Source organism: Pteropus alecto, unplaced genomic scaffold (genome assembly GCF_000325575.1).
Source record: "Pteropus alecto unplaced genomic scaffold, ASM32557v1 scaffold45, whole genome shotgun sequence".
Taxonomy (NCBI): domain Eukaryota; kingdom Metazoa; phylum Chordata; class Mammalia; order Chiroptera; family Pteropodidae; genus Pteropus; species Pteropus alecto.
The window spans coordinates 39,732,206-39,744,445 of record NW_006442491.1 but is presented as its reverse complement, the minus strand read 5'-3'; the positions used below and the strand labels follow the sequence as shown (position 1 = coordinate 39,744,445).

The window sequence follows — 12,240 nt, the reverse complement described above, 5'->3', positions numbered from 1 at the left end:
GTGTGCCCGTGTGCCAGCGTTGCCTGGTTGCCTATGCCCCGGTGAGCCCATGCGTGTGCGTACACGTGCATGGTGGTGCCTGTGTCGCGTGCACGTGCGCTTAGCCTGCGAGCCTGTGCGCAGCATCGCGTCTGGTGCACAGAGCGGTCCCAGAATCCAGAGCGTGGATGTTCCCACAGCAGGGAAACGGTCACCTGATCGGGACAGACGCCTACATGGACGCGCGCCTGCTTTGTTAGCCGGCTGCCGTGTGCCCGTCAGCAGACCCGGCCCCGCACGCCTGTCCTTTAAACATGCACGCTAGACAACAGAGACACACAGGCACTGTGGCACAGGCTCATCGTTTTAAGAAATGACTCACTCTGTGACATGGGCTGGGCCCTGGGGGCTGGGAGTGGACGTGGCCAGAACCAGGGCTCCCTTCAGGGTTGGGGCAGGCCAGGGGCTTCCGGTCAGCAATGCCAATGCTCCCGGCCGCCCTGGGTTGTTAGGGTGATGCTCCCTTCTGGACAGCATACATCTGGTGATTGATGCACACCTTGCTCTTCAGCAAATTCTATTGGAGTAGTTTTAACTTAAATATTTTAAAAGTAATCTTTACATTATTGGAGACTGATAAAAATACAGAATCTGACAACTATTCATTTCATTCAGTCTGATGCTTTGAAAAGCTTCGCTTACGTGTCACCATAATTTAAAAAGCAATCCCTGGCCCGCAGAAAGCTCTTTGCAGGGTTATTTTCCAGATCCATCCTTTCCTGTTATTGGTCCAGATTTAACGCACTTTCAGAAACCCCTGACGCCCCATCTAAGGAGGCGTGCGGCCCCTTCCTGTCGCGTCCTTTGGTTCTAAGTGGTATGCAGAGGCTGCGGTCGGCTGAAGCAGCCCTGGCTAATTGTTGTCGCACAGAAGCACATGACGAGCCCCCTTCTCAGGCCTGGCTGCAGGCGTGGCGGCCCCGAGGCGGCTCTATGAAGAGACCACAGCAGTGGCCGGTGTTTGGCAGCCGGAGTCCATTAGGATTGAGTCCTTGGCCGGGGTGCTTGGTCGGACGGAGCCCAGCCTTGAGGGTCCGGGCCCCGGGGCCACGCCAGGCCTCAGTAGATGTCTGGGCAGCCTGAGAAATCCCGCTCGAAGTAGCCCCCTGCGTACAGCCAGTCGGGGGTCCCGGTGTGCGGGTTCCTGCCCTGGCGAAACCACCTGCAACACAGAGGAGGCTCAGGGACCGGCCGAGGAGGGACAGGCCGAGGAGGGACCGGCCGAGGAGGGACCGGCCGAGGAGGGACCGGCCGAGGAGGGACGGGCTGTGGAGGGACCGGCCGAGGAAGGACCGGCCGAGGAGGGACGGGCCGAGGAGGGACGGGCCGTGGAGGGACGGGCCGTGGAGGGACGGGCCAAGGAGGGACGGGCCGAGGAGGGACAGGCCGTGGAGGGACGGGCCATGGTCCCGGACAACGTCCCTCTGCAGGCCCACGTGGCTCCAACGTGCATTTTAAGTGCAGCGCAGGGCCTCCCTCCACTTTGGACGCGCTCCCCTACAAACGTCCCGATGTCACTTCCCGACAAAACCTCAAGGGTTTCATGGAAGATGCCTGGGCCGTCACGAGGGTCACAGGACCTTAAGCCACCCCGAGCCTCTCATGGTGGGACCGTCATAGTGCCCCTCCCTCCCCTCGAGCAGGCCAGGTCTGTGTGTCAGCAGGAGAGCAGGGAGACACCATGGGCGGTGCATGCGTGTGCCGGAGGTCATGGTGGCCCCCGACCCATCGGAGAAGCCAATTCAGTCACTAACACCGGCTCCCAACCAGCACTCAGCGCCTGCGGCCTCAGCATGCGGTCAGAAGAGCATCTGCTTCAGAACGTGGAGACAACAAAGGGGCCCTCCCCACTGCCCCGGGGGGCGCGGGGCCCCTGTGTCCCCTCGCGCACGGGCCTCACCTGGTCTGCCACTCGGCCCCCTCCCTGGCGCGCTCCCTCCGGGCCTCCCTCTGCTTCTCCTCCAGCCGCTCCTTCTCCTGGCTGGCCAGGTCTAGGGCAGGCACACAGAGCTGGGTGAGGGGCCGGGGCGGACGGCGAGGCCCCTAGTCCCTCTCTGCTGGGAACCACGCAGCGGGGACCACTGGAAAGCCAAGCCCGTCACCAGAGCTCGGGCCTGTGCGCAGCAGCCCCCAGCGTGCGTCACCCACGGGAGCCGTGCCCCCTGTGAAGCTGGCCGCGTCCCCAGACCTGCAGGGTCGGCCGCTGCACCACCCCCCCAACAGCACCGCCTGTCAGCACCGTCCACGGCAGCTCCCTGCTACAACACCACGGGAACGCGCCCGCAGGAGCCCGGCGCCACCGGACTGTCGCTGACCTGACCCAGGGCAGTGCGTGAGTGAGGCGGGCTGGCCGCCACGGCGACACCTCCCCGCGCCCCACACGGCAGCGCCTCCCCACAGCGGCCGACGGGCGACACGTGCAGCAGTGGCCCCACGAGTCGGCCACGTGGACATCTAACGAGCACCGCGCCCCGCTGACCCGACAGAAGCCTCGGGACATGGCTGTCCCGTTCACGCCGCGGGGGGCGTGACGTCACTGCGTCTACGGAAGGGCTGGCCTGCGACGGCCTAGCCAGTCCCACAAGCCCCCGGCACAGATGGGGCGCTCCGTGCTCGGGGCAGGCGGTTGGCGGGCCTGTCCTTGCTGTCCCCGGGGCCCGGTGCGCACCCATGTTGCCGTCCTCCATGCCGCGGATGTCGGGGCGCAGGCGGCAGTCAGTGGGAGCCAGGATCTTCTCCATGCCCGTCTGCAGCTCGTTGAGGCTGACGGTGAAGCTGGTGAAGTTATACATCTGCGGAGCGGGCACAGGGACCCATCAGCACCGCGGTGGGCTCTCCAGCACGCGCACCCTGCCCGGGCCCATCCGGTGACGCCCTCCCTGGGCACTCCCGCCAGACACCAGGACAAGGGCTCCGCCCGGCCTGACACCCACCTGCCCGGGCCTGCACCCTCTCGTTGACCGCCCCCATGCACAGCTGTCTCCCCAGCGTCCCTGGGGCTAACTGAAGATGTGGTACACGTCCAGGAGGCCATGTCTCCTAGCTGTTCCCCCGTCCCCACCCCCATGGTCCATCTCCACAGGCGGCCAGAGAGGCCTGCCCGGTCCTCCCAGGGAGGGGTGGAGTGGGCGCCATCCCTACACCCCCATGGCCCTACCCACCACCCCTGCCAGCACCCGCAGGCCCTGCACCTCCTCATGCACACAAGGTCACAGGTGTGACCTGCCCTGCCGTGGCCCCGCCCCAGTGACCAGGCCCCGCCAGCACCCGGCAGGCAGGGGGCCTGTCAGCACTCACAGAGCCAGAGGGCAGAGGACGGAGCCACGTTAACAGGGACCCCCCGCGACACACAACCTCGTCCCAACACGCGGCGCCGTGCCACTCTGCTGGGGTCACGGTGCTGCACAGGGTCACGCCGAGGAGGTGAGCGAGCGGGTGATCTGCAAGCTCCGCTCCGCTCAAACTACACGGTGACACAGCAGAGAATTTATAACACGCTCTCTAAGCGTGCCGTGTAGAAACACCATCGGTTTACGATCGATAGCAAAGTGAAGCGTAACTTACGATGGGTCCGTATTCGCATGATGTTATGTTTATCATACAGACAATCTTCTGCAGCATAATCATTATTTGCAATATAAATTCATTACAAGTCATACAGATTGTAAGTTTAATTTTCTAAAATAAATATCAAAATGCCTTTAAGCATCTAAATTGACACGTCAGCAGAGAACTCTCCCCTATCCGGTCTGGAGACCCCTTTCGTAAGGTGCAGGTGATGTGACTTCAGAAGGCACACGTGTGTCCCGGGGCCACCTCTACCTGGGGCAGCCCCAGCAGCTGTGACACTACACGTGCACAGACACACGTGCCGGCCACGTGCCAACACGTCACCATGGTCCCCGTGGGCAGCATTGCTCATGCTGCCGGAAGGCCGGGCCGCGGTTGAGGCTGGGTGTCACTCTGGGGGGGACAGAAGCCCTCGGAAGTTCATGCCTGCCCAGGTGACGGCGGGACAGTGGATGAGGGGCCGGGCACGGGGGACAGCCGTGGGGAGCACTGACCTGGGCGGAGTTGGGGGGCCGGGCGTTGACCCTCCAGAGCAGCTGGCTGCCGGGGATGACCTGCACGGTCTCCTGGACCTCGGGCTCGGCGTCGGCCACGTCGCTGTCAGCTCTCTCGGCACTGCTGTCCTGAAACACACAGCAGCCATGTGGGCGCAGACGGGGCCCGGACCCCCTTCCGGACAAGCTGCCAGCCCCGAGCGGGACGCCCTCCAACGCAGGACAGGCCACCATGCCCGGCCTGTGACCTGTCTGTCCTGCATCTCAGGCAGCAGCCTGGCTCCGGCTTCCGCAGTGGTGACTCTGCTGGGCTCCCGTGCCGGGGGCCCCACAGACAGGGCATAGGTCAGCAGCCGATGGCCCAAATGACATGGGCCTGAGGCTGACGGCAGCCAGAGGGCAACACCACCTAACACGGCATGTCCGTCCCCAGCAAAGGGGACTCTAACAGAGCACTCTGGGACACGGGGCCTCCCCGCGTGTGGCCCGCGGCCACGGAGGGTCTGTGTTTGCGACCGCTTGGCCACACTGCTGGGCGAGACGCCCCCGAGGCCACATCTCAGATGCAGCAGCTGCACCTACTTCCAAATTGAGGACGGGGGCCTGGAAGAGGAGGAGCGTGAGGCCGCGGCACCGACACGCGACAAACACAGCCGGGGCCTCCCTGCAGGCTGCGGTCACGCGGTCGGCACCAGAGCTGAGAAGGACGAGCCCCTCGCCCGGGCCGCCCAGGACGGCAGGGCCATGCCGAGTGGGCTGGGCACGCCGGGGCTGCCCCGTGCCCACCTGGAACCACACTGCTTCTCAGCACGGGCGTTGCTGGGGGTGTCGGACAGCGCCCGGGACAGCACGATAAAAACACGCACGCCTCGGGTCCGGCTCGTTATCCGGAAAAACGTGACCTCTCTCGTGAACCAGCACTTCCAGGGTCCACTCGGGAGCGGTCTCGGGGCCTCGGGGGATCCCACTGCAGGAGACGCGGCCCCGTCACAACTCGCCGGCTGCCGGCCGCACTTCCTGCCTCTCAGAACGGACGACGCAGACGCGACACTCGCTAGCTGTTCTATCAGGTCTAAGCCAGCGCGGTGCGGGGGACGGGAGGCTGAAGGAGTCTCCGGAACACAGAGTTTCCAGGAGGAAGTGGAGGCGCCCCGACAGCCAGGCTTGGGGGACAGACGCTGTGACACAGGACACCCTATGCCCGGCAGTCAGCACAGGAGCCTGTGCAGTCGGAATGCAGACCGACGGCACTGCCAGCCCAGCACCCCGGACGGGCAGCTGCACGGATAGGCACGGTCCCTGCGTCCGCCTGCCCCAGGCCCTGAAGGCACACCGTGCCCACACGAGGGGACACGGGGCCGCTTCCCCGGCCGGACACGCGCACGCGGAGCAGCGCCTTACCGGCTGTGACTGTCTCGGGAGCTCACCCCTCCGTTCCTGCTTCCTGAAGGACTCGTATGCCACCGGGTCGATGCCCCACAGGCCCTCCGTCCACTTCCCGTAGATGATGGACAGCTTCCTCCTGCTGCATCAAGGGTCAGAACCAAGGTCACAGCGGGTACACACCAGGGACCGAACGCACCACCCCTCAGTTCTGACTGTGGAACGCGCTCCGTCCTGGCTTGTCGTGCTGTAAACCTTAGGGCATCTCTGGCCATAAACGCAAGGAAGGAAATTTGCATCATGGGGTCTCTACTCGTGCCCTTGAGACAAACCAGTCACCCTCCTCACATACCAAAGCGTTAGAGAAAATGAAGGCCACAGCCCGCAGGCGGGGGACAGGGCTGTGCGGACAGGAAGGGCAGAGACACGTCCCCACATTCTAACTTAAAACCCCGCGTGCCCGTGGGGTGTTCACACACAAGTGGCCCGTCCCCTAGAAGGGCACACGGGCCTTCTCGTGTCAGCCGACGTCGCGGGCTCTCCCCTCACGCCCGCGGACAGGACGCCCCTCGGCGCCCGCCTGCTCTCCTCGTCGGCCAACCAGAACTCCGAGACCTTCCGGACTGGCCAAGCTCCCTGCAGGTTCTGAGGCAGCGAGGCCACAGTGTCAGAATTTTTCTTTTTGTTTGCGTCTTCCTAGGGGGAGGGCACACAGCTGGCCGCACACTCCTGGGGACACCCTGGGTGTACACGGCATCTCAGAGGCTCACCCTGGAAGGCCAGCGGTGGCAACTGGCGGGGAAACACGGCCAGTCCTCACTCAGGAGAGACAGCCTGGCGGACACGCTCTGTCTCCAAGAGGCCATGCTAGGGAAGAGCTCCCTCAAATTTGGGGTGGAAAACAGCGAATGAGAAGAGGGTCCGTACGTGCTCCCTGAGGGCGGGCAGGCAGGCGTGGCCTCGAGGGCACTGCCTACGCTGACCGCGGTCTCTCTGGGGCAACTCGACCAGGGAGAGGCTGCTCACGACCGGGACTGCGGTCCTGTAAGGTGGCTCCGAGCCCTAACTCGGTCAGCGGGCCACGTGGGCAGCCTGAGGTGCCCAGGCGCTCTCCAGGCTGGTTCTGGAGCCTGACGCAGGGGGCGGAGCGGAAGCGCCTGCTGCTTTATGTTGGGAACTCGCTTCTAATTGAGAATGTACAGATTTTAGGGGCTGGAAGGAGTCTCGTGTCCCTATGTGAGGACGCTACTGGCCATCAGCCTGTCCAGCCCTAACTTTCGGGCTGGAATGAACGGGTCACACGAGCACGATGCTCGTAGCTGAGCTGTGCTGACAACACGTGAGGGACACGGTGGGTGCAGGACACGCGGCCACGCTCAGGTCCAGGGTTTCTGAAAGCCCGCGGCGTGACCGCTGCGGTGCCGGAGACAGACAGGCCCTGGCCTTTCCCCCGGGAGAGCGTGCGACGGGCCCCAGGCGCCCTGAAGACATGTCCTCCTTCTACTTTATGCTCAGTAACAAGTGTTTTCAAAACTAAAGCGAGGCATAAAAGGAGCTGTGACTCTGTGTGCTGTGCACAGACGACGCTGGTGAAGCTTCTGCACGCGGGTCCGGGGGGCGGTGGGACCCGCCCCGTCCGCGGACCTACTTCTTGTCCTGGATGTGGCCTTCCACTCTGTGCAGCTCTTTCCCAAACAGCCCGCACGGCTTGAAGTGAAGCACGCACTTATCTCCAGTTCTGCGGGAAAGAGAAGCACGGGACTGAATCGTGGGAGAGACGTCGAGAAAAGGCCTGTGGGGCCGGGGCGGAGACGGAGGCGGAGACAGAGCACGGTGTGCAGGCTGCGGGCGGCACCGCAGGGTGACATCAGGGCGTGACATCGGGGAGTGACATCGGGGAGTGACTGCCAACAGGCAGGGGGACTTTCCAGGGTGATGGAAATGGTTGCACAATTCAGTAAATTTAGTACAAACCGCTTAAATGCCCGCTTTAAATGGGTGGATTTTATGATAAGTAAGTAATATCTCAATAAGGCTGTGAACTTCCAGGAGCGGGAAGGACAGACTGGACAGCAGACAGTGATTGATGGTCACCATATTTTCACCTGGGAATCCACACCATTCTTTACTGTCGTTTAAAGCTTCAAAATAAGTTGACAATTGTGACTAAAACCAAATACCAATACAGAACACGAATGGTGACCCAAAGCGGACCAGATCCGGTTGCGCCAGCGCGAGGCCGGGGGCCGCCCGTCTGGAAGCTGGGGCAGGGGGCACGAGGGACCTGCCCCCCCCCAGGGCCGCACTCGGAGTGGAGGGAGAACACGTCCCGGGGTTCGAAGCCAGCACTTGTGCACGGCCCTCGGTTGTCTCTGCTGCCCAGTCTGTCACGTGACGGTCGGGCACCGTTACCTGTGGTTTAAAATCTCCACCGTCCCGTACTGCTCTATCCACAGCTTCCCGATGATCACGTTGTGCACGCAGCAGGTGGGGTTGGTCCAGGTGTAAGCCTCGCTGTGTCTGTCATGGGGGCCAGAAAACGAGCAGTCAGAGCCAGCGAGACGGACACTGTGACCCAGGCGCAGCCGGCCGGAGCTGCTCCGTGACGGCCTGAGGGCTGCGGAGGACGGCGTGGCTCCTCATTCGGCGTGCGCTTGAAATTTAGTTCTTTCCTTTGTAGCATCGGCAAAGCTTTCTAGTTGAATGTCAAGGCCAGTTCACGAGCGTGAGGGCGACGGGGCGGGAGGGTGCGTCCGGTGAAGCTGGACAGAGGGCCGCCTGGGCAGACACGCAGCGGGGCCAAGGGCCGGCGGACGGCAGGACACTGTGGGTGTCTGCGGCTCGGGACGACCCGCACCTCCTGCCACTGCCGGGTGTGACCCAAACGCACCCGTCCACGCGGCATGCAGCTTTCCAGCCCCAGGAAAGCAAAGGCCTCCGGGACAGGCATGCCTCCCGGAGGTGACCTTGCCCGCACCAGGACGCAGGGCAGGACTGCGGGGAGACTGTCCCCCAGTCCTCGTGGACCCCTGACCACCAGGCTGGGCCGCTGCCTCCCACGCCAGCCGGCCTCACGCCTCAGATCCGCTGCGAGGGACGCCGCCTCTGCTTCACGGTGTCTGACCGGCGGGAGGGGCAGCGCTGAGCCGGGCGGGGCGACTGGAGGACGGCCCCTCCGCGTCCCTCACCCGCGGGGTGCAGACCCTCCCACACTCGGCCAGGATCAGTCTGCCTGACCGACAGCACGCGCGTGGGGGAGGGGTACGGCTGGGTCACGTCTGAGATCACGTCACCAAAAACACTGTGGCTCCCCCTTGGTGGCTTCTCCCCTGGCATCCCCAGTTCTGAAGGGGGCCAGTGCCACTCTAGTGGGGGCTCCTCTAGGGACGCAGCCGGCCCCACCCTGCCTGCCGCCTGCTGGGGCTCGAGCTGGCCCCCAACGAGGAAGCCTCCCTCGTGGGGACGGGACAGGGACGGGGACAGGGACGGGGACAGGATGGGGACAGGATGGGGACAGGGATGGGGACAGGGACGGGGACAGGGATGGGGACAGGACGGGGACAGGATGGGGGCAGGGACGGCGGCGCTCACCGGAGCAGCTCCAGCGTGATGGTGCCACGGGGCTCGGCCTCCACGCTCTTGCCCCAGAAGCGCAGCTTGGGGTAGATGGAGCCGTGGAACAGGAAGTCCTGTTGCAGGCCCTCGGAGTGGAAGGCGCTGACGGGCGGGTGGTGGCTGACCTGCTCGCATATGAATCGGAACCCCAAGTCTTCCCTGGGTGCAAAGCCGAGAGGGAGGGCCGCGTGAGCGACTGCGAACCGGCAACGCTCAGCCCCGCAGCCCGGCGGGCACGAGCGCGTGACAGGGGCCCGGGGTCTGGGAGAGGAGCTGGGGACCGGGAGCCATGCCACGCTGCCGGCCACACACGCTCTGGTGGTGCGCGTGCTAACAGACGGCGCACACACACGCACACGCTACCTCCACGGGACCCCCCCGAGCACGTGCCAAGAGAGCCTGCAAGTATCTCCCAGAGCCTGTGACTTAAGAGACCCCCAATACCAGCCTGTCACCTGAGTCTCAAGGGACACCACTGCCCAGTAACCAAGACTGATGCCTTTCCAGCCTTTCCGAAGGGGGTTCCTTCCGAGCCTCCTGAGGCTCCTGGGGGCTCAGCGATAGGATGTCTGACGCCCTAGGGTATTTCTGGCCAGGAAATAGGATCTTTAGTACGCTCTCTTTTTCAACAAAAATGTCATTTTTCAATTGTTCCAGAACTATGAATACACCTACGGTGTAGTCATTAAAAATTATAAAAGCTGAACCACATAATTGCCAACTTAAGTGGAATCTGAACTTCCAATCATTACGGAGGAAGGAAAGTTAAAAAATTAGATTCTAAAAGGTTGCCTACCAAGGTATGTAATTTACAAAATGAATGCTTGTCTAAGGAAAGAAAGTGTTATTTTTGGCTCACAGGAGCGACCTGGGAGGCCACAGAGCCACGGGCGAATGCGCCCCAAACAGGAAGCTGCGCAGGTCCTGTGCGTGTAGCGTGCCGGACGCCGGCCCCGGGTGCCCGGAGGGCACGTGGCAACTGAGTGTGCCGGGCTCGGAAAGAGCTTCAGCTTCCCACCTGTGTGCGGACCTTGTGTCCAGCCCCGGATGGGACGAGCCGCCAGGCGCGTCGCCCTGCTCTGGGACGGCCACCACCTCTCACCACACTGCTCACTCCCATGCCTGGGGCTTTGTCATGCTATGCTTTGGTTTTTCTGTTCAAGATATTTTAATGATGCTTTTTAGTAAGCTAAAATGCTAACAATTCTCTAACAGCTCGGTGAGGTCGGCCTCTTGACGCTGGCACCGGACACGAGGACGGGAGGAAAGCTGCACAGGAGAGACGCCCCGGAGGGGGGACGGGAGAGACGCCCCGGAGGGGCACGCGCAGCTCAACCAAGACGGGGGCCCTCACAGTGACTCAGGGCGAGTCCCCCCACCCGGGCCTCCGTCTCCTGCTTCTGCACTGAAGAGGCAGGGCTGTCTCCTACTGTCCCTCTGGCTGTGACGCCGCCTGCCGACCCCTCTGTCACTCACGCAGAAGCCGCACGGCAGCACACCCCGTGCAGTCTCCAAAGTCGCCCAGCGTTCTCCAAGGTCACAGGAGTCCAAGACCAGCCGCCCTCCGGCCCAGCGCCAGCCAGCAGCTAAGCTGCGCCAAGAGCTGAGCCGGCACGGCGTTCCCGCCGGCGGGGGCTGGGGCGGCAGCGCAGCAGGGCCAAGCCCCAGGCGGCCGGGCCCTGGGCTCCCACGAGCCGCCGGCACCGCGCCACTGTGCATGCACAGGCCTGCGTCCCCAAAGGCACGGTTCCGCCCCAGAGGGTCTGACGCTGGAGCTGCCACACTCCCGCACGCACCTGCCGCCCCACGCGCCCGAGGAGTGTGTAAGCACACCAACGTCCCAGACGCCACCCCGGTCGCCCCGACACATGTCAACTAAGGTCAAGCGCCGGGGTCAGACACGTCGAGAAAACGACCCTCCTTGGAACCTGAGATGCCCCTGACCACAGGACACGCCGTTATCGTACTTTATCAAAGAGAGAGAAACCGGTGCAAATCGAATTGCGACCGGTAGGAGCGCAAAACGGGAACCTGTGTCTGGGCATCAGCGAAGGGCCGCGCCCGGCGGAGAGCGGTCAGCATCGCGGGGGCGAACGTGGCCTCACGGTGCACGGAAAGGCTACAGACGAACAACGTCGCATTACGTAAACGCGCCCACACGCACGCGCACACATGCACGCACACGCACATGCGCACACACACGCACGCACCCGCACGCACACACACACGTACATGCACGCGCACATGAGCACACGCACACGCGTGCGCGCACACGCACGCGCACACGCACACTCACGCACGCGCACATGCACGCACGCACACACGTGCACATGCACACACATGCACACGCGGGAGAGGACCAGAAGGCTACGGCCGGCTGCCTCACCCGGGACCACGTCTGACTCTTCCCTCTCCCTTGCCTGAGTTTTGTGCACCCTCAAGAGAAAAGTTCTTGGAATTAGAAACAAACTTTTAAACAAACTTGGAATTAGAAACAACAGGCCGACAGGACCCAGGTGGCAGAAAAGTTACCATGGGTGTCACCAAACCCTCCTGGAGCCCAGGCCCAGGCTGTGCTCACTCGGTGACCTGCCTGATGACGGGGCAACCACAGAAACGTCTATGAGCCTGTCGCCTGCTGCCCTGGGGGTGCCTCTGAGGCGGTGTGGCCAGCGGACAGCACCGCACATGGCCGGCCTGCCCCGGGCCAGCCCCAGGTGTGTGTGCTGGGCGCCGGGACCAGGCTGGATGCTGGGGACAGGCAGGGAGCAGGAGGGGCTGCTGAAGCTGCCTGTGAGTCACACCCGCGGTAAGGAGTGGCCTGGTCACTGCCCTGCCCACACGTGGCAGTGGAGGCCAGGAGCAGAGCCCTCCTCCCAGCCACTGTCCCCGCCAGGTGGCCCGCCCTCTGCCGGCTCGGCTGGCGAGCATGCTTGCCTGACCTGTTTCCACTCCGGCTCGAGGCCACCGAGCCACCGGCCCGCGTCTCCCCGCCCAGAACCAACCCCGCCCTCTGTGACTCTTCTGGTCACTAGGGTTTGACCCTCCTACGTACACCGTCTCCTCGCCCGTCCGGGGTGGTCCGGGCCACGCGGCGAATGCCCTCGTGTGCAGGGCCCACTCCCAGGGGCCCCCGTCA

The 12,240-nt window shown here is 63.7% G+C and overlaps 1 protein-coding gene across 1 annotated transcript in view; it reads right to left on the bottom strand.

The window, feature by feature from the left end:
- Positions 1-328: 328 nt before the first annotated feature.
- Positions 329-12,240, bottom strand: part of OSBPL2 (oxysterol binding protein like 2) — a 23,716-nt gene continuing 11,804 nt past the window's right edge. The window contains exons 6-14 of the mRNA XM_025039869.1: positions 11,133-11,220; positions 9,078-9,460; positions 7,899-8,006; positions 7,135-7,224; positions 5,505-5,628; positions 4,104-4,232; positions 2,708-2,831; positions 1,940-2,030; positions 329-1,201 (exon numbers count right to left, since the gene is read on the bottom strand). Coding sequence (XP_024895637.1) covers positions 1,099-1,201; positions 1,940-2,030; positions 2,708-2,831; positions 4,104-4,232; positions 5,505-5,628; positions 7,135-7,224; positions 7,899-8,006; positions 9,078-9,460; positions 11,133-11,220 — 1,240 coding nt within the window. The 3' untranslated portion in view covers positions 329-1,098. The remainder of the gene's footprint in view (positions 1,202-1,939; positions 2,031-2,707; positions 2,832-4,103; positions 4,233-5,504; positions 5,629-7,134; positions 7,225-7,898; positions 8,007-9,077; positions 9,461-11,132; positions 11,221-12,240) is intronic.